Source organism: Drosophila innubila, chromosome X (assembly GCF_004354385.1).
Source record: "Drosophila innubila isolate TH190305 chromosome X, UK_Dinn_1.0, whole genome shotgun sequence".
Classification (NCBI taxonomy): domain Eukaryota; kingdom Metazoa; phylum Arthropoda; class Insecta; order Diptera; family Drosophilidae; genus Drosophila; species Drosophila innubila.
The window spans coordinates 25,602,342-25,625,147 of NC_047626.1; the positions used below are offsets into that span (position 1 = coordinate 25,602,342).

The 22,806-nt window shown below is 41.0% G+C and overlaps 1 protein-coding gene across 5 annotated transcripts in view; it reads right to left on the reverse strand.

Annotated features, from left to right (window-relative positions):
• Positions 1–3,184: 3,184 nt before the first annotated feature.
• LOC117794275 (ras GTPase-activating protein raskol) overlaps positions 3,185–22,806 on the reverse strand; it is a 53,734-nt gene continuing 34,112 nt past the window's right edge. For 4 of the 5 annotated variants that reach the window (XM_034634867.1, XM_034634868.1, XM_034634866.1 and 1 more), the window contains 5 exons: positions 10,105–10,225; positions 9,917–10,044; positions 5,165–8,776; positions 3,972–4,254; positions 3,185–3,887 (listed from right to left, as the gene is read on the reverse strand). In XM_034634867.1, coding sequence (XP_034490758.1) covers positions 3,665–3,887; positions 3,972–4,254; positions 5,165–8,776; positions 9,917–10,044; positions 10,105–10,225 — 4,367 coding nt within the window. In that variant the 3' untranslated portion in view covers positions 3,185–3,664. Of the gene's footprint in view, positions 3,888–3,971; positions 4,255–5,164; positions 8,777–9,916; positions 10,045–10,104; positions 10,226–17,977; positions 21,037–22,806 lie in introns of those variants that run through there. The other variant, XM_034634865.1, reaches the window with a different exon arrangement.

Below are 22,806 nucleotides of genomic sequence, written 5' to 3' on the forward strand. Positions count from 1 at the left end.
AAATACTATCGTAAATTTGGTAAGTGTATAACCTGGAATATTATTATCTGCTTTGGTTAACTCTTGGCTTTTTTTTCGTCGTCTTTGTTGACTTTTTGTGAATTGAGTTAGCGCTTTCCGTTGAGTCTTTTCCCTTTCCTATAGACTCCCGGTAGTCTCTCATTTTCTGTCTCTCTCTTTCTCTCTCCCGCTTCCATTTAGCTCCCCCCACTCTACACTTCGTTTTGTGACATTTTTAAATGTGCATGGCATATAAAAATTTGTATGATATGATTTTTATAGACTTCAAATCGATATTTTTATGATCATCGCTGGTTTTTTATGCGCTCTCCGCTGCTTTATGTGACACTTGACGGCAGGGGGCCTTGGTTAAATGGCGGGATGGAGCAGGGGAGGTGTCGGGGAAGATGCCTCCAATTATGTAATTAGGTGTTAAGGCAAACAATGGACTCGACAAATATTTATGCATGTTTGCTTCTGCTGTGGCAGAGTGGCAGAGTTGAAGATGATGTGTGGACCGTTAGAGTCCGACTGGACAGTGGGACACTAGGGGGAGGGGAGGAGGAAGGTCTTATCGATGTGCTGGCATCAAGTGCCATATGTTGGCGCAGCCAATATCCGGCCGAAAAAATGAGAAGAAATGAGAAGAAAGACGAACTCAAGTCTTGATCAGGAGCTGGAGACGCCTCCGCTGTTGCTGATGTTGCATTTGCTGGCCACCTGTTGCATGCTTTTCTATGCGCCTTGAACATATTGTATTTAATGTCTTTATTCTCTGTTCATTTTAGCAAAACTTAAATTATTTGTGGCAGGGTCATCGTCATCGACTGCTGATTAATAAAGCCGGCAATACGAGGGGCAACAGCTGCTGGCCAAAAAGGCAACAGCTTGGCCAATTTGTGCACGCCAAGTGGACTTAATGGTGTTGTTGTTGTTGTTGGTGTTGTTGTTGGTTGTGCAGAATGCAAGTGCAAAAAATGTGGTTGCTTTTCAAGATCATTTATTAACCATATCAGTATTTCAACTATTTACAGTTTACAACTAATTATTAACTATTTACAACTACATGTATTTATTATATATGTCCCATCCCTTGACTGTCCTAGGTCGCCGTGAAGTGTCGATGGAACTGGCAGGCGGTGCGGCAGCCGCGACTGCAGAAGATGCGATCGGCACACATGGCCGCGGCCAGACTCCACTCGGCGATGACCAGGACTCGGCAATAGTCGTGGCACATGTAGCAATCGGGACGAGCGCGGCACAATGCCGGCGATGTGGATTGCAGCAACGTTTGATGGTAACAGCGCTGACGACACTGCCAAATCCTCAACTGCAACGGCATAGGCAGTGGTTGTGGCTGTGGCAATGGATCCCTTACCGACCTGGCTGCAACTGTGGCGCTCAGCGCACTGGCAAGCAACCAAATGATGCAAGTGATGCGCAATAAAGTTGATGATAATGATGATGCTGATGCTGTTGTGGACGACATGGCTGTGGACAACTGTCTGCTGTGATGTTAACTTGGCTTCTAAATATCCTGTGACAAGGTCCAGTTCGTTATATACCCAGAGCAGCATTCATTCAGCTAACCTCTGGAAAATCCCTGTTAGCCGCATTACCTGATCAATGGATTTAGGGTCTAAGCATGTTACCAACTTATGGCCAGGTAATTGACAACACATGTGCGCAAAATTCATGAATGACGAGCTCGACTGGAAATCCCTTGGAATTTCAGCTCATTGACACAGTGACGGGTCGCCTTTTTACCTGTCACCCGCTTAACCGTTTTACCTGCTGGCTAACGGTCTTACGGTTCGAACGACATCAGGCATAGAGATTTATTTGTGTCAACCAGCGCACACTTTTTTATTATTGCGTAATTCGGCGACACTCAAGGAAATTTACGGGCATTTGAAGCCATAAAATTTGTAAAAACAGGCCACGTGGCGCCATCTATTGTTCATTTGATTGCTTGTGGCCATTGAAAGAATTAAGCGACTCAGAGACGACGCCACCTTTAGTTAGTTATACAGTTAGGCAATAGAGGGCTTCGGTACAGTATCTTTTCACACAAACGCCCGTTTCCCATAGATGGCGCCACAATGGCGGCAGTAAAATATAAATGGTAAGGCAACACTTCTGACAATAAATTATGTAAAACCTAATGCTGGTCCTTTTTAAATCCTTTTATAACAATTGTTTGTCTAAATTTATTCATGCATATGCATTGTCTTTGTCTTCTAGAGAAAGCGACGCCGCTACCCTGGTGGGCATAAGTATTTTGACAAAAGATTGAGGAACATGTACTCATAATTTGAACTTACTTCATGTACATTTTGGCATTAACGGAAAGATCATTTGAGTTCCGTTTGAATGATACAAACATTTCCTTAACCCATTAAGTTTCCATTGAAAATTTTGAATTTATGTAAAAATCACTTTTTTCTTAGGGCTTAAACAAAAAATGTTTTGATGCAAAAAGTTTCTCCAAACAATTATAATAGTGACTGCAAAAAAATTTGTTCAAAAATCTCTTTGCTTATATTTTTTAAACTTTTTTGTATAAGATGATCCCAGAAAAATTTTGTAAAGTTTCCATATTAATCTGCCAAAAACGTTTTTGGCCTGGAAAAATAGCTTTTTTTTTATTAAAAACTATAGTGCATTTTTTTTTACAAAAGATAAGTGTGCTGCTACCTTATTTTGCAACTTAAACTAGTCGGAAAATAAACTAAAAAATACAAAAGAAATCATTTATGACAACATAAAGATGATTTAAAGCTAACTTATAAGGTGGAGGTTTAAGGTGTGCTTCTGGGGTAGATTTGGGAGTTCGACTAATTGAGATCCAAGATCTTTAAGTCAAGACCCGGCCCTGGTCTTGAGGGTGGTGGCGTTTAAGTCTTTTTCAGACAGTACTTAGGCGTCTAGCTAGACTTTTCGGATAAGCTTCTACCCTCTCCGCGTACTTTTTGGCAATCTCTTGTAGTTAGTCGCCAATTTTGAGCACCATAAGGTCGCGCTTAATATTTGTGGTTCTAATGTACCATTCAGACCCAAAGGTAAAATAGCTGATTTACATAGCGAGCAAAACAGTCAACCTGTATCATTTTTGTGACTTTTGTTTTTGCTTTTAAGTTATAGCTGAATATTCAGTAAGTTTAACAAATAAGTAACACAACGATTTTTGTCTAACTTTGGTTATATTTTATTCATTAACTTAACTTGTTCTGTTTCTGCTTCTTCTTCGTCCTGTTCTTCTGCTGTTTACAATCATATCTTCTGCTGTTGCCGCTGCTGCAGCAACAGTTGCGTTTTGTTTTTAAACATAGCTTGAGAAATTCTTTTATAATATGTATATATCATTTTAATATATATGTATATATATTTAAACATGTAGCATAATTTATGTAGCATAGGAAAAAAAAATTTGGGCGCAAAAAAAAAAATAAACAAAAATGTTCTTATGACAATAACGACGACAACGGCGGCGTCTACAACTTGTGTGTTGTGTGTGTGTGTGTGTATGTGTGTTGGTGTGTGGTTGTGTGTGTTTTGTTTCTGTTGTTGTTGTTGTCGAGAAAGGAGCTGCATCTATATCCGCTCCTGCGTCAGTTTCAGCCGCTCACTGTGGCTTCTGGTTCTTTGGTGCTTGATGCTGTTCTTATTGCTGCTGCTGTTGTTGCTGCTGCTGTTGTTGTTGTTGCTGCTGCTGCTGCGTCTCGTAGCGCTGACGCAGTGCGGTTAATGCGCTTAGCAGTCGACTGTTGGCCGCGTCTAGCGCCGCAATCTGTTGTCCCTGCTCCTCGATGACGCGCTGCTTGTGCGACAACGCCAATGACATTTTCAGCTGCTCGCGTCGCAGCTCCTCCTCCATGGTGATGAGTCTGCAATGAATAACACTCATGAATATGCCTGTTCGGTTGTGTGTATGTGTATGTGTGTGCGTGTGTGTGGGAAAGAGACGGCACCTGTCAATAATGCTGCGCATGGTGGACTCCGATTGCTGGCTAAGGTTGCCAACTCCGTTGCCAGCACCCGAGGGACGTTGCAAGGCGAACAGCTCATCGCTGGAGTCACGCAACTCCGCCTCGTCCCGATCCAGCGTGTGACGCAACGTGTCCAGCGTCTCCTGCAGCAGCTGTATCTCTCCATTCTGGTCGTAGCCTTTGCCCAGACCCGATTCCGAGGCGCCTCCACCGCTGCTGCGTAGCTGGCGACGTCGCTTCCCCTCCTGCAGCTGTGTGCAGTGTCCTGAAGAAGAAACATAAATGAATAAATGAGAATATTATTTAATGAAGTCTACTTTGATTTGTTCATCTAAGAATTACAAAAACAAATACTGGTAAATACTAAGAATAAAAATCAAATATTAAAAAAATAATCATTCAGAATACAATAGCTAATAAATATTAGATAATAGTAGCTTTGCATTTTCTAGCGCAGGTTTAATTCTCCTTTCAAATAGTATATGAAATGTAGATTTTTAATTTAGTTTTACCAATCATTTTAATTTTATCAATCAAATATTTTGTTTTCTTAAAAATTCAATATAATACAAACTGCATTATTTCTTAATAATATAAATTTTAAAATTATTCGTTTTATTTTAAAATAAAAGATATGTGCAATTTCGTAAATGTAAAAATTTGTTTTGTCAGCAATACAATAAAATAAATTTCACGTAATTTTTTAATTTAAAACTTATAATAGATACGGTCCCTGTTCTTTTTGATATTGAACAAACAATTTTTCACTAAATTTTGAGTTCCCAGTTCTTTTTCGTAAATTCAATTGTAGAATACCATTTTTTCTAATAACAAGTTTGTTTTTCTGATTCATAGCCCGGTACTCAAAGATTGTAAAGGGACTTATAAGTTTGTGGCAGATAAATATTCGATATAGCCGTGTCCGCATGAGTACCTTAATCTCAGAGACTATAGGAGCTAGAGCTACCAGTTCGGTGACAGTTGAGAGAACTCGACTGACGTCTTTTCTACTGGTGTTTTTCTTGATTTTAATTATCTTATACAATTTTTTAGAATTTTGCTTTTCTTTTTATGGTATTTTTTTTTTGGCTTATTGCAAGTTCTCTAGTTTTGCTATTATTACGTTTACTTTTCATTTTTACGATTATTTTATATAGGGTATACTGGTTGCTTACCCTCGGTGTCGGTGCTGCTGTCGGAGAGCGTGCGGGCCGAGTCGAGGCTGAGACGACGCTGTGCCACCGCAGTTGTGGATGCACCACCTGTGCTGCTTGCACCACTGCTGGCATATTGCTTATGCTCCAGCTGCAACTGTTGCTGCTGCAAATGTTGTTGCAGATGCAAATGTTGTTGCTGTTGCTGCTGCTGCTGTTGCTGCAGCTGTTGCTGGTGATGATGATGATGATGATAGGCAACATTAATGTTGCTGCCATTGGCGGCACTGCCGTAGACATCCTCCCGCTTCAAGGGACCATTGAGGCGACCATAATTATGTGGTTTGCCCGAATTGGAGTTGGAATTGGAGTTGGAGGAGCTGCTGCCGCCGCTGAGTGAGCGTTGTGCCTCCAATTTGTTGCTGCCGACAGTGGCGCCAGCTGCTGCAGCTGCCGCATAACTGTAATAATTATCCGCCGACAATTGCTCATCCGATGAGCTGGGCGTCAAGGTGGCCGCATCCAAGGTGCCGCCGCTGTTAAGGAACGCAGCGCGGGCAGCGACCAAACCAACTCCCAAAGGCTTCACACGTCCGCCGTAAACGGAGGCGGACGCTGCTTGTTGCTGTTGGGGCGTGGCAGGGGCACGACTCGAGGACGGCGTCTGTTGTGGCATGCTGCACTGTTGCAGCTGATACGATGGATTCTTAAAGGCCAAAGGTGCGTTCAACTTGAGTTGCTGCTGTTGCTGCTGCTGTTGTTGTTGTTGCCCCTCGACGGGACTGGAGGATTGTGCAGGCGAGGGATTTGTGGAAATGCTTTGATAGCCAGAGCTGCAATGACTGCTCTTGGCCGACAATTGTTGCTTGTTGCTGTTGTGATTGTTGCTGGTGCTGCCACTTGGCTGTGGTTCCGCCAACACCTCATGCTCCTCGGCATACTTGAACAGATCATCGAGATCCTCCAGATTCTTGGGCATATTCGAGTTGGGATTCAATGGCGCACGCGTTGGCCCATACGAGTGATCGGGTATGCCCAGATTAAGGTTCAAATTGTGACGATTGATGCGTGTGGCACGTGGCAAATTGCTGCTGCTGCTGCTGCTGCCATTGCCCATGTTGCTGGCAGCTGCCTTCATCAATGGCGTTGGCGATTTGCGCACAAAGGCGCTGCTCGTGTCCAGGCCAGAGATTTGAATGAATTCGCCGTGCATGTCGTCAAAGCTGCCGCTTTGTATGCTGTTGCTGCCGCCGTTAGCAACATTAGCCACATTGTTGTTGCTACAGTTGTTGCTGTTACTGTTGCTGTTGTTGTTGTTGCGTGGCAAGGTGCGCGCACGTGAACTGCCTGTGGATGCATCATAGTCATTGCCATTGGACACATACTGATAGCTTTGGCCCAAGCGATCCATGCGCTCCATGGTGCTTGCCGCACTTGTTTGTGGCGCGGGTGGACAATGTTGCAACTGTTGCTGCTGCTGGGCGGGATATGCTGCTGCTGCTGCCGCTGCTGCTGGCAACAAGAGATTGCTGCTGCTGCCATTCAATGATGAGGATGCCATCGAACTCTGCGATTGCGCATGTTGCAACACGGGTGAGCTCATGTAGCCACCACCACCACCGCCTGTGGCAAGTGAGCTCTGTGAATTGGACAACAGCTGATGTGTGGCATGTTGATGATGCTCCAACTGTTGTTGTTGCTGCTGCTGCTGCTGCTGTTGCTGTTGCAGTCGCACATTCACTGTGGGATCATTGTAGCGAAAGATGTTCTTCTCGAGCGCACTTGGTGTGAGTACTCCACGCAACATGCCACGCTCGGCGGGCACAGGTTTGCTCAGCACCGCATGTTGTGGCTGTGCCAATTGATGTTGCTGCTGCTGCTGCTGTTGCTGTTGTTGTTGCTGCTGCTGTTGTTGTTGTTGCTGCTGCTGCTGTTTCAAAGATGTAGCACCCAACTGATCGGGCTGATGATTCTCCTGATTCTCATGCGTGGACATGACCGTGGGCAAATAACCCGAGCCAAGTGCATGTCCAGCCGTCAACTCCTTGGCCCGACTAATGTCGTCCAGTATGTGCTGCAACGGATCGAGCTCATGCTGCCGTGCCTCGGGCAACTTGGCGAGACTCTCGCTGAGCAGACTGTGCAGTATGGACAACTGTTTGCCCTGGTCAATGTACCCGGCCCAGTCGAGTATGGAATCGGGCGTGGCATGCTCCGGTCGCGTCGAGATATACTCCAGAAACTGTTGCATACGCGATGCCTCCTGTTCGAGGAAATCATTGAGAAACTCCATGAAATTCTCCTTGCCCTGGAAGCGTGTAAAGTTGGCCAGCGTTTGCAGTGTTTTGGCCACCAGCGTCAGGTTGCGTGTGGCACGTGCCGATGGCAATTCGCTGGTGATGTTGAACAACGATGGCGACAATATTGCCGGGCAGAGGAAACGCAAAAAGATGCTGGCCGAGATCAGATTATCGGCCATATCCTGTCGCCCCAGTTGCTGCAACCTCTCGCGGAATGTGGCAAAGCAGGCGCGCAGTTGGGGTGGGAAATGCTTATGCGACTCGTAGATGCATTGCCAGGCACTGCGAACGGCGCCACGAAGTGCCGCCTGCTGGCGCTGCAACGATCCCGCCGAGGAGCCACTTGTCTTTGTTGGATCCACCTCACAGTCGCGTTCCGATTGAATCAACTCATTGATGGGAGCCGACAGTGTGTCCTGCAGATACTGTTCACCCGTCAGCTTGAGGAATGCCTCCATGCTCTTGGTGGCCAGCGAGTTGCCGCGAAATGTCAAGCGTTGATCGCCCACCCGCAACAGATCGAGGGCCACGACATCGGTGAGAAAGGCACCGGCCAATCCCTGGGCATGCATCAGCAGCACCAGCGCCTGTCCAATGTCCTCCTTGGCCTTGACACCAATCACCGGCTCCAGAGTCTCGCACACCCGTTTGTAGTTCTCCTTGAGGTAGCCCAGAAAATTGCCATACACATTGATGGGCAGAATATCCGTGCTCTGGAAGCGACACTTGATCCGCAGCGTGGGCAACAGCTCGCGCTCCTTGTCCTTGTCCTTGCCACTGCCACTGCCGCCGAGTCCGCTCCGGCCGAGACTGTCGCTTGCCTTGTCACTCAGGATGGGATACCAATCCTCGCAGATTAGACGTGATGTCACCTCGTGCACGGGAATCTTAACGGAGCCAACGAATTGATATTTATCGCGCTTCTTCTTCTTGTCCACCTCACGGAACACATTCACCGTGATCACATTGATCTCCGGTATGTCCGGGAAATCAAAGTATTCACCCCAAAACAACAGATCCGTCTGCAGCTTTACACTCGTCCGTCCGTAAAGCGTCTTATCCAATTGCAGCTCGCAAAAGTATTTCTTCTTGGCGGGCAGATTCTTCGCCTCGTAGACCCACAGCTTCAGCGAGTTGTCGGTGCGACGAGTGTGCTCGGCATTCGGTGCTATCGATTTGCGCAGCGAGTAGATCCACAAATCTCGCTCCTGCCGAGATCCACATGAATAATATCGCTCGCCACGCGGCCCGCCGCGCACCTGGAAGCAATGACGTCGCCCAAGCACCGATTGATGCACGGGCGCCACGCCCACAGCCCCGCTGCACGACAAATCTGCAACGAGTAAAAGCAGCGAATAAATATTAAATGCATTCAACGAGTGAGCGAGTGTTTTTCTTTTTCATAACCTTACAGAGGATTAATTCATAATTTGTCATGGAATGAAATATATATAGTAGTATATACATATGTTCAGAGTAGTGATGTACAAATATATCGAAATATCGACAACTCGATTTTCGCGTAAGCGATTATCGATCGAGTACTTCAACTAGATGATTTTTTTGACGATCTATCGAGTTGAATAAATCGATTTCCATGAAAAATCGACAACTCACAGAGGATTGTTCATCGTAGGTTATTTGTAGAATTGAGTTTGGTCGTTCAATTTTTGCCTGAATTGACAAATTGACAAAGTTTGAATAAAACATGAAAACGATGCAAGAAAAATATGATTTCTAATAAAAGTACGCGTGTATTTTGTGATTACAATTGTGTTTTCAAATTAAAAAATGTTTGTATTGAAAAAACTCGATATTTGCAACTCAATCTACTATTTTCCGATATATCGACAACTCGATACTTAGTTTTGGCGTTTTTCTATTTCAATATAAAACTCGATCTAAAGTTTGGATTTACATCACTAGTTCAGAGTATATATGTACAGTCAGTTTATTTTTTTTTTTTTTTCAAAATAGTTCAATTTATTGAAAATTATTTTGCTCTTTTTTAATTTGTTTAACATGCCTATAGGTAAGACAGAAGTAATAAGAAAATTCAATAAATATTCATAAAATATGTATCTTTTTTGCAAGAGAAAATGAGTAAATTTTGGACTTTGTCAAATACTCTCTTGACTAACTGTATGTATTTGATTTTTTGGAATTTTTAAGCCCAATAGATCTTCTTTATTCTTATTTCAGGCAATTGTATTTCTTTTTATAAATCATTTTAATTTTTTGTTTTTAAAATTTTAATCAGCATTTATGCATTTTATGTCCTATTTACAAATGTACATACATATTTCATATACTAGCTTTCATAATAACAACCGGTCTAAAATTGCATATTTGTATTTAAACTAAATTAATGAAAACTTTTTATTCAAATTTTTTAAAATCTTCTGTTGTCTGCAAGGGTAACAAATCCTCGGCGTGCTGAAGATAACTTCTCTTCCTTGTATTTGGTACTTACCTATGGTAGACATGACCGCATGACTGGAGAGTAGACTCTCGTGAGAGCGTGATCCACGTAAGCCCCCAGATCCACGCTTAGTGCGCTCCAATTTGGTCACAGATTTTGTGCGCTTTAGGGGATTTGTTCTGTAAAAGATTCGTTAGACATTTTTCTCTTAGCTTTGGAGATAATTCGATTGTTGTCACCTTTTGGAGAAGAAGTTGGTGAAGCGGGAGGCGGCATTGTGTTCCGGCTGATGCTGTTTGTTGCCCAAAATGGGCGTGGTGGGCGCCGAACCGCGACGACACGCCTTCTCATATGAAGTATCTATGAGCAGAATAGAGAAAAAGATTGAGATTAGAATTTAATGCGTAATATGGAATGAAATTAAATGGAATGGAACTATTGAACATGTTCGCATTGCAAATCCAAATTTGTTTTTTATTAATATAATTCAATGCAATTGCAAAGTGAAACGTTTTGGCAATGGAACACATTTGATTTGCAGTCAATTTTATTTTAAACAAATCCTATTTACATATTTATTTACAAAGGATCTGTAAGCATTAATATTAAGTGAAACTTATTGGCAAGGAACCACATTAGCTTTGGGAAATATTGCAACATTCGTTACTCGGTTATTTGACAGTATATCTGCACATCTTAAACTCTTATATTATATTTATATTTAAAGTATGATTGTTGAAATGTCTTTACTTTCTTTTTTTTTTTTAATATATATAGCAAATAATAAATAATAAACATTTTGGCAACGGAACATAGAAAACAATTAACTAAGAAATTTAAACTCTTATTGAAAATTGTCGGACAAGATAATTTGATTTCAACAATAAGATTCTTAACATATTTATAACTCCCAGTGGAACGTTTTGGTAATGGCACACAGAGAAAGATATTTAAACAGTCTTAGCTTCTATTGCTACTCCGCTTTGACAATAAAACAAAGGAGAAAAATAAAAAATGTCACAAATTCTATTGAAACGTTGCATTCTAATAGTAAAAACAATTTAAATTTTATATTCCTTTGTTCTTCTACAATTCCTGTTTGTTGAAAAGAGGGAGACTGAACAAGGGAGAAAGAATTAATTGTTTTATTTGAACACTCGATTAAATCATCAGCATTGAGAAACTTGTATTTAAACCTGTCTTTAAATTGTGATTATACTTATTTCTACATTTTAATGCATTCATAAAGATGACGTTGGCTTATTTGCTGAAATTTGAAATTTGTTCAATTGTTGGAGATTTAAAAAACACATAACAGTTGCAATCGGCTTAAAGATATTTGCAATATCCGGTTGAATTTAGATTGAATTGGATTTGAGAATTTGGCTATGACCTTTGGCAACCTTTGCTGGAATTTGAGGATTAAAAATTTGGTTTACGAGAGATTTATATATACATATATATAGAGAGAGAAAGAGAGTGAGAGTAAGAGAGATGAAAAATGCGAGAAATGCAGGGGCCAGTTAGGACCCGCATCGGAGGATAACCGGTTTTTGTATGCCACTCGAGGCATACATAAGTACAACAAAAGGAGTCGAGAGGCAGCAACAGCAGCTGCTGCACATCACCTGCCCCGGTTGTTGTTGTTCTCCTTCTCGTTGTTGTTGTTGTTGTTGTTGTTGTTGCTACCCCGCCCCTGATGAGACAGTGACGGCAGGTACTCGTAGCATGATTCATGATTCATCACCATCGTCATCATCTGCCCCGAAAAAAGGTAACTCAGCACAAGATGCTGAGATGATGATTCTTCTTCTTCTTCATGTTGTCTTCTTCTTCTCCCCTTTTGTTTTTCCTGCTTTAGCTGTAAACTGGTTTCTTCTTCTTTGCTGCTTTATGGTATTTGCCGCCCTCACAGCATAAAGACCAGACAGACAGAGAGAGAGAGAGGGAGACAGAGACAAGCAACGACCTTGCCCAGGCCACCCAGCTAGCTGATTAGCCTCTCATCAGTTGCGGCCCTTTAATAATATCTGATTCATCCAGTTAAGCAAACATCATTAATACTTCTATGCATCTCCCTTCCCCATCCTCAGATAAAGAAAAGAATTCTAAAGATTTATTCACATTTTGATAAAAAAGTGCTTTGGGGGCAGCAGCTTCCACATCGTTGATTCATTTCCAGTTGCCCAGATGCAAACAACGCGATTTGTCATTTCAAAAGCCAAAAGGAAAGACCCCCCAACAACAAACAACAACAACACACACTAATACACTCACACACACACACATGCTCAGAAATTGTGTCATGTTTTTGTTGTGGCAGCTTCTATTTATAAAAGATTTCTATACAAGATCAAAACTCGTTGAAACATCTTCTTGGCCGGCCCTAAATAGGCGCAGTCACAAAAACAACAAAAAAAAAATGAAAAAAGAAACAAAAAGTATATAGCCCCACTTACAAAAATGGCGCATGATTATAATTATGATTTGTATGCTTATAAAGACGCCCCCAAAACATCCACCCACGTCTACGCCCATGGCTAATAGAAATGCAAAGAGCGACGACACTCGGCACACCACACAAAAGTGCACAAAGCGAAAAAGAAAAGAATGATGATTATATAGATCAGGTTATGAGATGAGATGACTGTGGGGCTTAATTACAGAGGAAGTTGTTGCATGTAGTTATCATTATTATCAGTCATTACATTTGTGAGATTACTCAACACTGCACTTATAGGCCGAGACTAATAAAAAGTAATGAATACCAAGTAAAGTTGATGAACATAAATTTTCAACTACTTACGTGTAAAATGTACTAGCTTATGACTTTTAATGTCAAATATCTCTTAAAATATTTATGCATAAATGTATGTAATCTCCTTAAGTTATAGTAAACTTTATCTTTAAGGTCTCAATTTAATTTTATAATCATTCAAATTATTTGATTAACTTATCTTTTCAACTCAACATTAATTATACAAATTTTATAGCTGTCTTACTTTATGAAATATTCTACTCAAAACTAATTTTATATTCGTAAAAATGTCTAGACATTGGCTTTCTAAAACTTTACATGTTCTTCATAAAAATTTAATTTTATAATCATAAAAATACAATTTTAAGTTTTTTCTAGCTTATTAATCACTAAGTTCATGAACTTTTCAACTGACTAAAAATTATCATCAGAAAACTACTTTTAAATCACATTTTATATATTCTTTTTTATCTCTACACTCATTAAATCCTCAAATCAAACACTTGCATAAGTCTTAATAAATTTAAAGTCTTGAAAAGATAATGAACTTATAATATGAACGGTTTCTTAGTGAACTTTACATCGAACTTGGAATCTTCTTATCAGCCTACAGACTGTTTATTTATCGTTTTTACGATGAAACCCGTGATAGGCTCTTCACATAGAAATGGGGTTCAATAAACACGTTTTCAATAGGCTAGCATTCTCTCATAAATTGTCCCTCAAGTGTTATCAAGTATATGAAATGTTTATACTAAATACTATATAACATTTACCCATTCCTATGTACTCTCCGTTTTTTTTTTTTTTCTTTTTTTGATAAAGCAACAAGACAATATCGTTTTCATGCATTTTGTCGGCTGTACGACATATTTAGTGATTTTGGACTTGCGTTATTTCTGTTTTTCTTAATGTTTTTTTTGCTTGCCAATTCTATTTTAGAGATCGCGATCAAGTGCCAGATATGGCGAGGCCAGGGCCTATTACAGCAGCAACTGGGGAGAGTCTCTGATTGTCTCGTAACACTTTTGGTCAAAAGATGAGATGAGCTAAGCTGAGATGTGATCTGTGATGTGAGGAGGCAGCGACCTCCAGTGAGATCTCTGTGATCTACACGCACACATTGTCTGTGGTGATTTCATCGAGTCTTTGGCTTGCCAGCAATCCGTGTAAGGCCAGTGGCCAATGGCCAGGGGTTATGGGTTATTTAGAATGGTGGGGCAGTGAAAGCGATAAAAAAAAGCCGATTTGATGGTGGGATGGATTGGAAATTGTAGACAAATTCGATTGGTTTCGTTTCTAACTGTGCGATAAGGTCAACTCAATTAACAGCGCGTTAAACAAATTTATATTCTATGCTCTCTCACACGATCCGTCAACTCCAACTGATAAATGGTTGAAGAAAGGGAATTATTGGAATGTGAGGGAATTGAAGTCAAGCAATGGCGACGATCGTTTCTATTGATGGAAAGAGACGACAGAGGGGAGAAAGATTCCGGTAATGTCAATAGATGCATTTGTGATCTGTATCGATAACCGATAAGAAAGCATAGATCAACAATAAATATGAAAAGTACATATACACATAGATACAAACTCAGCAACATGTGTGTGTTTGTATCTATACTTTGTATGTATTTCAAAACACACATTTCGAGTAAATGTTTGCTCATGTGTCTTTCTATCAGTTTCTTGTGTTTATTTTCTGTATGCTTTGGCTTTCGCTTTATCGAGAATCGCTCAGCTGAGAGTCGTGTGTCGTTACAAAACCGTTTTTCGCCTTATCAAATTTCAAATAAAATGCACCCAACAAATGCAACAAACACTGACCGCATCTCTCTCTCTCTCTCGTTCTTTGGTTCTCGCTTACTCGCACTCTCACTCCGTTTGCCTGTTTGTCTCTGTGTGTGTGTGACAAGTACAACAACAATATGCACACTGTGCACGAAAAATGCCAACAACAATTTAGTGAGTCAAAACGCTTGTTTGCCGTTTTCTACGCTCTCATTTTGCTCTTGCTGTTGCTCTCTCTCTTGCGCTGGGATCTTACGCTCTCTGCTGCGTTCAGCTCACGACTGCGACTTCGTCGTGTTTCGTTTCTACTCGTTCAATTCCCTAACTGGTTTGTGGTGCGGGTGTGTCAGTGTGTGTGTGTATGTTTGTGTGCGTCTGAATCATAATAAAAACAGCGAAAAAAAGAAACCAACGACAACAACAACAAGGAACGTGCAATGAAATTGAAATTGTAGCCAAAGAGACCGAAAAACAAGCAGCAGCCACAACAGCAACAAAAACAATAATAATAACAACAGCAAGCAGCAGGCAATGGAGACGGGACAATGGCATAAGTGGACGACATACAGTGGGTCACAGCTTATTTTAGCCCCTACATTTTTAGCTCCGTTTTGTTTTTATGGCTTAATTTGAACATACAATTTTTTTTTAAATATGTTGCTTAAATTAAAATATTAATTAACAAATCTGTGTTTAATTTTAATATTATTTACTTTCCATTAAAAAGATTAAATATTAATTTTAAAATTAAATACGTAAGATCAGTGCACTATGGGCGATTTCATGTGTTCATGTTCTGTGCTGTATTACTTTTATACAGAAAAAGATATAGAAAAAGTTGAGCTAAAAAAATTGTTAACAAAAACATCTAGAATAATATGTTATTCATAATTTTTAACGGCTTTTGCCCTTTTTCTTAAAAATACACATGTTGCAAATGTGCAATTATCCCAAAAAAAAAAACTGTTTTTCCAGTATGATGGAAGTCATAAGTCTATCCAACTTAAATACAAAATTTCAAGTCTCTAACATTAAAAATAGAGTTAATGCCGCATAAATCGAAAGATCGCCAATAGTGCAGTGGCTCAAATACGCTGTGAGCCACTGTACTGCATGCCATTAAATTAGTTCATTTAATAGGATGAACTATCGAAATCACACGATAAGTATCGCTATAGTTTTGCATCGCTTCTGTTTTGTGCTAATAGCATATAATAGATGCTATTATTTCCTTGAGTTTTTTTTTGTGCAATTTCTCTAGTTACCTACTTATTGCCAGCTGTACGTTAATTGTAATTCTTAATTAACATACGATACTCTAGCGTTGTAATGGATAGTCATATCAATAGATTGTAGTGCAGTTTTTGTTTATAAATTAAAATAAATCATTGTAAAACGACCGTTCGAAAGTAATTCCATTTTTTTCTTGATAATGTACATAAACAAACTTTTTGTATCTTAGTTTTTTAAATTGTTTTATATATTATAAAAAGAAGGTTACCTCTGATCTTCTATAATATCGGAAAAATTGCAATGCTATCTTATTTTTAATATCTTTGGGATAGTCTCAAAATGCAGGTTTTTTTTAGATACCTAAGATAACGTAATCGACATTTTTGCAACATTTTGTTGCATTTGCAAATATAAACATATATTAGCTAATTATTACTTAAAATTTTGTTTTACGCAGTGTTGAATGGAATTTTTTTTATAATTTTCCCAAACACATCTAGATTCAAGGTTTTTTAGCGCAAACAGACAGACAAGCAAACTGACTTCATTTTATTTTGAGAAGTCCACTTCTAATTTCAAATTTAATTATCTTTTGAACTAGTTGTCGGATTAAGGTGATCGAGGTATCAATCGACGCGTATTTTAAATTAAAATTAAAAAATTAAAATAAATTAAAATTTTACCAAAAGGCCCCATTAGCTGCAATCACCACCTTATCTCATGAGCCAGGTGAGTTAGCACAAGTTTAAGTATGCCATTTTGGTAATTTTTGGAGTAAATTTGTTTAATCCTAAAACCTTTCGATCGAAATATAACTCGATCTGATCGGACAGTCGTAGCAAATTTTCCATATTAGCTGTAAATTTTGCTAGTCGCCTTTCGCAACATTCGTGCTGATTTCGTCACTAGCGCGGACTGCCGTCCGCAGTGATAATAAAATAAAGATATGTATATTACTATTATGAGACCTAATATAGACTTTGAACTTTTAGTTTCGAAGCAACATCCCCGGCAAGATTTAAACAAATGAAAAAAAGTTTTGTTCTGTAAAATTTTCTTTTGTTACTCGATTTGAAAAAATGTGACTGTATTAGTGCGTTTCAAAGAATTGGGCATAAATAAAATATTTTAATTGGAACTGTTTTCATGGTAAACTAATCAACTCATTATGTGAATTATGTACGTACAAATGTACATACATATATTTATGTTTACAAGAGGAATAACAATAACAAATATTTTTGTAGAAATGATCACAAAGCAATTTTTTTTTGTCATAGCTTTTGGGTTAGATGACGCCCATTGTGCGACGCTTCGTTGCCTTCTCAGGGCCAACGCTATCAAAATGGGCTACAATTGAGCCACACAATTGGGCTACCAAATACACACATACACACACACACACACACATGAGGAATGAAGAAAAAACGACGCACGATCGAACATTGAATATCAACAACATCAACAACGAGAGAGGGAGAGAAGCAGTCGGCAAGTGTAAATAAAGAGTAGCTAGCGAAGATACACGCCAAAAGAACAGGAAGGCTTAACAGACTGAGGGCACTGGAAGTAAGGGTGGAGGGGGGGCAAAGAGGAATGTGTGAAGTACCTCGATATTCGATCGACGATCGCAACACGGCGAACATAAAAACTGTATGTAAGTGGGGGAAAGGTACATACTATATAAACAGAGGGGAGAGTAACGAATTCATGTTCTCTTATCTTATCATTGTCTTTTTCTTTATATTTCTTTCTTTCACGATCGGAAGGGGAGCGAAACGAAGCGAAGCGAAGCAACGGATGAGGACAAAGTAGGCGACCCTGGCCGTGAGGCGAATTTCAACCACCAGAGGATACATATGTACAACGGGTGTAGGTCGGAGGAGGGGATAAATCGATCGATCGGAGGGATCATAATAAGTAGTAACAGTTACAGTAACAGTAACAGGAAGTGACAAACCCAACGAGCCGTAACCGTTGTCGAGGGACGTGTTTAAGTGCACGACCCCTCTCGACCGACTGGAAGGGGGAGACGCCTCTACAGTCCGGAAGGGAGTACATTGGAACCAAAAAAAGTTAGTTTGTTTTCGATATTTTGGCGAAATCTGTGGGAAACTAGAGTTTTGCAAAGCAAGCTTATCAACTTGTACAAGTAAATATGGATATATATATATATATTTTTTTTTATGACGTATTGTGAATTGCGTGTTATTCCTTTCGAGAACATGACGGGAATTCGCACACACAGAATAAGTCACATTCGGGTTTGTTTGAGTGTAGAAGTTGATTAGAATTTGCGACACCTTAGTGGGAAAAATATAACCTACCAGAATGATGTCCTGCATCATCATCTCCCGCTGATGTTGCATCTGCCTGTTGTTGTTGCTGGTGCTCGGATATTGTTGTTGATGCCTCCATTGTGCATGTGGTCGAGTGCAAGATGAGATCCTTGATCATGAAGCGCTCACAGATGAGCTCCTCACAGTGATCCGTCTGAAAGTAGGCGCCCAATTCATCCAATCCCAAGGGACACACATCGTAATTCATGTAGAAATGTTTTCCCCAACTTCCCGTGTCGCTCGCACAACTATTGGAGGCCGACAACGAGGTGTAATGATGTTGTGCTCCAATCGACTGCATGCCAACGTGTTGCAACAACGACTGATGACCACCGCTTGCCACAGCAGCAGCGGCAGTTGCTCCTCCTGCCCCTACACCTCCTCCACCTCCACCACCACCGCCTCCACCTCCGATTGTTTTTAACAGAGAATTGCTACGCGATAATTTTGTGGAATGTGCGCGTCGTATGAAACTCAACGATTTTTTGGGGGGTGAGGTAATTACAGCTGTTTGTGGCACGCTGGGCGTTGGGGGCGTGGCATCTGTTGTTAGTTTCGGTGTCGATTTCAATAGGAATAGATTCTTGGGCGGAAAGCTATGTGTGATTATTGAGGCAGCCGAGACGCTGCTCTGCAATTTATATGGCGATGAACTGGAACCGGAGCCGGAGCCAGAACTGGATCCGAAACCGGAGCCACTAACTGAACTAGTTGCAAAATTACTTTGACTGCCGCCAAACAGCTGACGTTGTTGTTGTTTGCCCAATTGTTGTTGTTGCTGCTGTAGTGACTGATTGTTGTTGTTGTGATGTTGTCGCTGTTGATTGAAGTAGTTGTGTTGCGTTGTTGTTGTTGTTGTTGCTGTATCGTCTAACGCTGCTGCCTCACGTAATGCAATTGAAGGCGATAGATTTTGCGGCAAAGTTTTCGACTTGGCGCGCAGTGTAATCAATGTTGTTGTTGTGCGCGTTGGGGATGTTGTTGCTGCTGCTGCTGTCACAGACGTTGCTGTCACGGACGTTGTTGTCGTGGCCAGACCGCGCTCGACACTGGGCAACGGCACGGCGAGAATATTTGTGCGCGAACGCGATTTCATTAACTTGATGGGCGTTGAGGTGTTGGTCTGCATGCGGCTTATCTCTGAGTCATCATCATCGTCGACAGCGCCGGCAGCGACGCCAGCGCCTGCAGTCGACGCCGTTGTCGACAACGACGTCGACGTCTGACGCGAGTGTGCGGGCGAGAGAGAGAGCGCCTGCTGTTTGGGCGGCGTTGCCATAACAATATCGTTATCTTCATTGAAATGGGTGCGTGGCGCGCACCTGGCGCTATCTAATGTGGCATCAACACCCACTACCCCACCCCCCTCAATATTGTCCTCTGTGCCGCTGCTGCCATTCAAACTGATCACGTTCAACACAATGCCATAACGTTTCAACTTTGCCGCAGGAGTTGTTGCAACAGTTGCTCCTCCTGTTGTTGCTGTTGTTGTTGTTGTTGTTGGTTGCAACGACTTGATCAATTGCTGTCGTTGCAAGGATTGTTGCAACGATTGCTGCTCCTCATCATCTGAGTCGGAATATTGTGCAGCTGCCTCGCTGCCACTGATGCTCCAATTGAAGCCGCAAGGTGGCGACATTTTGTTGTTGTTGTTGTTGTTTTTGTTGCTGTTGCCACTGCTACTGCTGCTGTTGTTGTTGCTCGCTTTGCGCACAAACAACGCGTTTGCCTTGGACACACCTTGACCCCGCCCACCGCCTCCGACCCCACTCTTTAACGAAGCGGACTTTTTTAAACTGTTTTTTAAACTGTTGCCGCTGCTTAAACTCGAGCTGCTGCCACCGTGTGCCGTTAGTTGTTGTTCCTGTTGTTCCTTTGGTTGTTGTGATTGTTGCTCGTCTTCGTCTTCGATAACCAACGGTACATAGAAGGTGGAGCGACGTCGTTGCGTCTTCTCCTCCTGCGTTGGTGTCGTTGCAGCGCAGTCGCTGCTATCGCCGCTGCTTTGGCTTTTAGTTAGTGTTGTTGTTGTTGTTGTTGTTGTGCTGCTGGCGTCGCTATGCGCCTGCAACATTTTGCGCGCTTGTTTTAATTGTTGTTGCTAATGCGGCGCTCAGGCGCCTCGCTCTTCATCCTCACTCTCTTCGGCACGCTCTTTTACTCACTCTCTCTAACACAAACACACACACGCAGCAGGCAGCAAAGGCGCGCGCGCGCACAAGAGCGCTGCAGTGCGACAGAGACAGCACACTTGTCAGGAAGAGAGCGCACAGTGTGTTCGTGTGTGTGCAGGTATTTCAATGTATGTGTTTATGTGTTTTGTATGTTTGTTGTGGCTTCTTTGGCTGCTGCTGCTGCTGCAATTTGCTGACAAGCAATTTCTTTATTTCTTTCTTAAGTTTTCTTTTCTTATTTTTTTTGCTATATTTCTTTTTGCTTTTGTTTTTATTGTATTGTTGTTTCTGGTGTCGCTTGACTTATAAAAATTATGCGCTCAAGTGCATTTCCGCGTTTGCGAGCCAATGTTTTATTTTATTTCTCTGTTTTCTTAGTTATTTCACGCGTCGTTGTCGCCAGTTGTTGTTATTGTTGTAGTCGTTGTTGTTGTTGCTTGCAGTTATTTTATCGCGACTTTGCATCTCATTCGTTTGCGTTTCGTTGCATGCAGCACAATACTACATATGTATAATATAAGTGTACACACACGTTTTACTTTCCTAACATTATTTTAAGCAGAATTTTAAAAGAATTTCACATTCACAATAAACAATTTCAATTTGCAGCCATAATTTATACTAAAATACAATAACACACAGGAATAGTTCAACAGTATCGCGACAAGCGGCAGAGGAAGTTACAATATCGAAAACTAAACCACAAACGCAACAAGAAAAAAAAAACACACACACAAAACAGAAAAACGCATTGAGGGAAACGCAGGCGTTCTTCGTCTTCTTCGTCTACACGTCGTCGTATTCTTCCCGCTTCACTACCATTCGCTGACGCGCTTCTCTCACAACTGACGCCGACGCAGCCGTTGCTACAAAACAGCGTCACACGACCATGATAAATGAATGAGAGAGCGGAAGAGAGTAAGAGAGAGAGATACAAAGAGCCAGAGCGTAAACGTGATCAACGCCAGCTCAAACGAGGGATGCAAAGCAGCTCAACGGCGAACCAATTGGCGAGTCTAAAGCCATTTTAATGGTAAGAGTGAATGAAATAATTAAAATATTTTCATTTATTTCTTTTTAAATTCAATCTTGCTAATATTTAATTATTATTTATTATATTGTTTCAATATAAACGTACAAGTGACTCCAAAGTACTGCATAAACAAATTACGCATAATTTGCATCCCTGAGCAATTTAGTGAGAATGTGCAGTGCAGCCAAGCGAGGCTGCCAAATAGTAATAGTGCTGCCCATGCGCGTTGACAAAGCCACCAAATTGTCAGCAGAGTAAGCGAGTGTGCGAGAGAGACAGGAAGCAATACAAACACATGTACAAAGTGCAAGGAGCGTGAGAGCGAGTCACGATCCAGTCTTGTTAACAAACAAATGCGCTATAATTGAATAATATGCATTAAACATATGTACATATTTACATTTCTGACGCTTTTTAATGTAAATAAAGTTGCTTAAATATTTATAAAATTAATCAGAAAAAGTTTGAATTCTTTCTTTATGCAATCATTTCATATGATTGATTTCAAATATTTTTTGAATTTTTTCTTTTTATTTGACGCTAACAGAGTACACCAGACTAATATTTCATTTTAAACTAAAGTTAAATAATACATTTACCAGCCCTACGATTAATGGCGGAACATGTTCTGGTCGCTTCTATTGTTTTGAGCCGAGAGTTCCGCTTGTGCGACATTAGCACATGCATGTTTGTACGTGTCCATGACTTGCCAATAAATGTACAAATCTCAGCCAAAGACATGAACAAACATGCTTGACAAAAACAGCAACATTAGCAAACCCTGCTGTGCAAAAATAAATTTATCAAGGGCAAAACAATATGCCCGATTGTTAGAAGCGCAGCGCATTTGTAAGAAACCGATTCAAAAGCAAAGCAACCAAAATACAAAAAATAAGAACAAGAAGAAGAAACAGAAAAGGGAAGACGAACAACAACTAGTACAAGTGGAAGAATGTAATGGAGAAGGAGACGCAACATACATAAGCCATAAGGCAGGCATAAAGGCAAACGGCATAAGGGCGTGAGTGGCAATGTGGCTCGTAATTGATCTAATTGAGCGCAGGTACACACACACACACATATATATATACACTTACACTCATATGTAGTACATGTGCTGGTGTGGTGTGGGGACTTTAAGTAGAGAGAGGCAGCGCATAATAAGCAAATTAGAGGCAGGCACATTATCCAACCATCTCCACCTCCTCCTCCTTCGACTCCCTCGACTTTAGTTTGCTTAACGGAAGTGCGTGACTTTTGTGTTTTACGTGTGTGCGACACGTTTCACCTCGTCCCCCCATCTCCCCTCGCACACCATTTCACGTTGCCTTTTGCGGAACTATGCGACTTATTTATGAAGCCTGCACAAGTCAATTCCATTTCTATTTCCATTTCCATTACCAATTTTCAATTCTCAATTTGCATTCGCCTATGGCAGCAGCACAATGAACTGATAATGCGGGCCCAACTGAAGTTATGGTGTCATTTGATTTGCTTTATTTTTTTCCAGCTTAAAAGTATGCAATAAAAAAAGCTACGCACGCGCCAAAAAGTATGCAGCGGAATTTTAAGCTGTATTTAAAGTTGTCATTTGCAAACTGACAGAGGCA